The sequence below is a fragment of the Penaeus chinensis genome, chromosome 31 (assembly GCF_019202785.1).
Source record: "Penaeus chinensis breed Huanghai No. 1 chromosome 31, ASM1920278v2, whole genome shotgun sequence".
NCBI lineage: Eukaryota > Metazoa > Arthropoda > Malacostraca > Decapoda > Penaeidae > Penaeus > Penaeus chinensis.
This window is the reverse complement of record NC_061849.1, coordinates 15740654-15745653: the sequence shown is the minus strand read 5'-3', so window position 1 is coordinate 15745653 and position 5000 is coordinate 15740654. Positions and strand designations below refer to the sequence as shown.

The following is a 5000-nucleotide window of genomic DNA, read 5'->3' as shown; positions in this document are numbered from 1 at the left end:
TATATATATATATATATATATATATATATATATATATATATATATAGTTACAATCAAGTTCCTTGCTCGACTAAATCTCTCTTAATGGAGAGTTGCCTTTACTAATTTAGGGGATTAATCAAAACGGGTACAGAGCAACTTAACTGTAAACTTCCCAAGGTAAATTCGAAACTTTAACATTCTGATCTTAGTACTGCATAAAGTCAAGTTACAAACAGTTGGTTTCTCTTGTTCTAATGAAATATTAATTTTGAGTAGACTATCAATCACTTTTCATACCTTCTAATTCTCTATACACTTAATCTATTTAAATCACCAATGAATAACTCAAAGGATGCAAGAGTGTGGAAATATCAAACAATAGTAGAGGTTTACCATGTATTACTTTGAAATTAATTTACACGCTGGCAAATGCCAACAAGTATTTGAGAACAAAATTAATGTTTGTCCTTCAATCACCAGTTTGCCAACAATAGGGCAGCTCAATTAAATCACAAAAAAAAAGAATAAGGCACATCATTGCTGCACAAAAGTAAAATAAACAGCTCTGGTTCTTGACATATCTCCAATAACACTCTGGGCATCACCCAAAACACTGGTCACCTTTCACACAACAAAATCAACGGAAATCCAATTTCAAAAACACAACATCAAATATAATAATATCATATAATCATGTTGGAAACAGGGTACTGAGGTAAACAAACGTACAGCTAAATTATAGCCCAAAAACAAAATACCCCAAGACCGTGCGTCTCACCTCCACCTAGTTCCAGTTCGAGTCCGCTGGGTCAAAACTATTTACCTTTGACACCTTTTTTCCATTATGATTATAGATAATTCCTAAGCTTCTTGTGATTATCATTATCAAGAATAATTATTAGTCTTCCATAAAAAATAGCCTGCACAGTTAATGCATATTTCTGTTCACTACTACAACAGTGCAAGATCCATAGGTAAAGGCAAACTCAAAAAATCTCCTTTACTTGAGTAGATTATAAAGCTACTCTACGTAACAATATATATATGTGTGTGTGTGTGTGTGTGTGTGTGTGTGTGTGTGTGTGTGTGTGTGTGTGTGTGTACATGTATATATGTACATGTATACAAACACATATACACACATTCATATATAAACATACACCCGCACATATATATGAATATATGTATATATTTATATATATAATCATATACATATACACACACACATATATATGCATATATGTATATATAATATGTGTGTGTGCATATATATATATATATACATATATATACATTGATAGGTATGTATATGTTTGTATATATGTATATATATACAACATATAGAGACAAATATACGTATATTTGTGCATATATGTGTGTGTGTGTTTGTGTACACACACACACACACACACACACACACATATATATATATATATATATATATATATATATATATATATATATATAGTTTTTGTATATATGTGCACACAAACACATACATACAAACATACATATATAAATACAGATAGATAGCAAGACAGATAGGTAGATAGATAGTTATAAATACAGATAGATAGCTAGATATATATATATATATATATATATATATATATATATATATATATATAATGTGTATACACACACACACACACACATAAACACATACATCCATATACACATACACAGACAAACATACAACAAATACAATGACTTCCTTATACACAGAGTGACCCAGTACGACCTCTGGAGACTTCGCAATGATTCTGGTCTCTACGATTGGCAAAAGAGCGAGGTAGAGAAACTTAGCGACCTGATACAGCACCGAATCCACGCGTTGCAAAATCCCGTTGATTGTAAATCTGCCAGGAAAATCCTCTGCAACAACACACATGCACACACACTCACACACACACACACACACACACACACACACACACACACACACACACACACACACACACACACACACACACACACTGCACTGGACTCCAACCCTCATGATTCCGAGTTCAATTCTCTGTCGCGGCAGTCGTAAAAATGCCTGCATTCTGATTGAGCCCGATCTCACGGCGAGAAAACGACATATCGCCTTGAGATGTCAAACGTAGGTGTCGTAGGGGAAGTTGCCGCCGTGACACAAGTGTTAGCGCGCCGAACCGTGGTTGATTAGGAAAGGGATCCAATTAGGTAAGGGTGGCACTGCCAAATAACTTCTCAACAGTGAATTAAGATATGCCTATGTCCTGCAGTGAAATGAAAGGCTGTTAAATATATATATATATATATATATATATATATATATATATATATATATATATATAGTTACAATCAAGTTCCTTGCTCGACTAAATCTCTCTTAATGGAGAGTTGCCTTTACTAATTTAGGGGATTAATCAAAACGGGTACAGAGCAACTTAACTGTAAACTTCCCAAGGTAAATTCGAAACTTTAACATTCTGATCTTAGTACTGCATAAAGTCAAGTTACAAACAGTTGGTTTCTCTTGTTCTAATGAAATATTAATTTTGAGTAGACTATCAATCACTTTTCATACCTTCTAATTCTCTATACACTTAATCTATTTAAATCACCAATGAATAACTCAAAGGATGCAAGAGTGTGGAAATATCAAACAATAGTAGAGGTTTACCATGTATTACTTTGAAATTAATTTACACGCTGGCAAATGCCAACAAGTATTTGAGAACAAAATTAATGTTTGTCCTTCAATCACCAGTTTGCCAACAATAGGGCAGCTCAATTAAATCACAAAAAAAAGAATAAGGCACATCATTGCTGCACAAAAGTAAAATAAACAGCTCTGGTTCTTGACATATCTCCAATAACACTCTGGGCATCACCCAAAACACTGGTCACCTTTCACACAACAAAATCAACGGAAATCCAATTTCAAAAACACAACATCAAATATAATAATATCATATAATCATGTTGGAAACAGGGTACTGAGGTAAACAAACGTACAGCTAAATTATAGCCCAAAAACAAAATACCCCAAGACCGTGCGTCTCACCTCCACCAAGTTCCAGTTCGAGTCCGCTGGGTCAGAACTATTTACCTTTGACACCTTTTTTCCATTATGATTATAGATAATTCCTAAGCTTCTTGTGATTATCATTATCAAGAATAATTATTAGTCTTCCATAAAAAATAGCCTGCACAGTTAATGCATATTTCTGTTCACTACTACAACAGTGCAAGATCCATAGGTAAAGGCAAACTCAAAAAATCTCCTTTACTTGAGTAGATTATAAAGCTACTCTACGTAACAATATATATGTGTGTGTGTGTGTGTGTGTGTGTGTGTGTGTGTGTGTGTGTGTGTGTGTGTGTGTGTACATGTATATATGTACATGTATACAAACACATATACACACATTCATATATAAACATACACCCGCACAGATATATGAATATATGTATATATTTATATATATAATCATATACATATACACACACACATATATATGCATATATGTATATATAATATGTGTGTGTGCATATATATATATATATATATATATATACATATATATACATTGATAGGTATGTATATGTTTGTATATATGTATATATATACAACATATAGAGACAAATATACGTATATTTGTGCATATATGTGTGTGTGTGTTTGTGTACACACACACACACACACACACACACACACACACACATATATATATATATATATATATATATATATATATATATATATATATATATATATATAGTTTTTGTATATATGTGCACACAAACACATACATACAAACATACATATATAAATACAGATAGATAGCAAGACAGATAGGTAGATAGATAGTTATAAATACAGATAGATAGCTATATATATATATATATATATATATATATATATATATATATATATATATATATATAATGTGTATACACACACACACACACACATAAACACATACATCCATATACACATACACAGACAAACATACAACAAATACAATGACTTCCTTATACACAGAGTGACCCAGTACGACCTCTGGAGACTTCGCAATGATTCTGGTCTCTACGATTGGCAAAAGAGCGAGGTAGAGAAACTTAGCGACCTGATACAGCACCGAATCCACGCGTTGCAAAATCCCGTTGATTGTAAATCTGCCAGGAAAATCCTCTGCAACATACCTGTCAGTCCAATGGTTAGTATGTATTCTCCGCACAAACTCACTCTTGCTCTCTCTCACTCTCTCACTCTCTCTCTCGCTCTCTCTCTCTCTCTCTCTCTCTCTCTCTCTCTCTCTCTCTCTCTCTCTCTCTCTCTCTCTCTCTCTCTCTCTCTCTCTCTCTCTCTCTCTCTCTCTCTCTCTCTCTGTCTCTCTCGCTCTCACTCTCGCTCTCGCTCTCACTCTCTCTCTCTCTCTCTCTCTCTCTCTCTCTCTCTCTCTCTCTCTCTCTCTCTCTCTCTCTCTCTCTCTCTCTCTCTCGCTCACTCGCTCTCTCTCTCTCTGTCTCTCTCTCTCTCTCTATCTATCTCTCTCTGTCTGTCTGTTTGTCTGTCTGTCTCTCTCATTCTCTTTCTTATTAACACTGTTACTGAACCATCCTCTATTTCTCTCTCTTTCCAAATACATAGAGATATACGAGTAGACACTTTGTCTTAACTCCAAATCAATTTACGATGATGAATATGTACCAAATAAATATGTAAATTTTATCATTAAGGGTGGAAAATAATACCGTCCTATATTTGTATACATTCTCTGTTCATTCGGCCTAACAGAAGTTTGACCTTCTTAAGAAACAATTTCCCAAAGTGCATTAGGGGCCATTTGTGTATTTATCATATCTTGATATTCACTCATTATTTGTTTATCAGTGTTGATATTTTTACAAGTATCGTTAGAACGGTTTTCACAGAACTTAACACATAACATGCCAAATATGTAAATTCTAACTCCCACGTCGTCTTTTACCTTCCCCTTTCTTCTATCTTCCCCTTCTTTCGGCCACCATGTGTTACACATATC

At 33.9% G+C, this 5000-nt stretch overlaps 1 protein-coding gene across 1 annotated transcript in view; it reads left to right on the top strand.

Annotated features, from left to right (window-relative positions):
- The window catches only part of LOC125042064 (alpha-(1,6)-fucosyltransferase-like), a 26901-nt gene that overhangs the window by 11832 nt on the left and 10069 nt on the right, over nucleotides 1–5000 (top strand). Inside the window, exons 7-9 of the mRNA XM_047637527.1 lie at nucleotides 1708–1873; nucleotides 2391–2416; nucleotides 3998–4172. Coding sequence (XP_047493483.1) covers nucleotides 1708–1873; nucleotides 2391–2416; nucleotides 3998–4172 — 367 coding nt within the window. The remainder of the gene's footprint in view (nucleotides 1–1707; nucleotides 1874–2390; nucleotides 2417–3997; nucleotides 4173–5000) is intronic.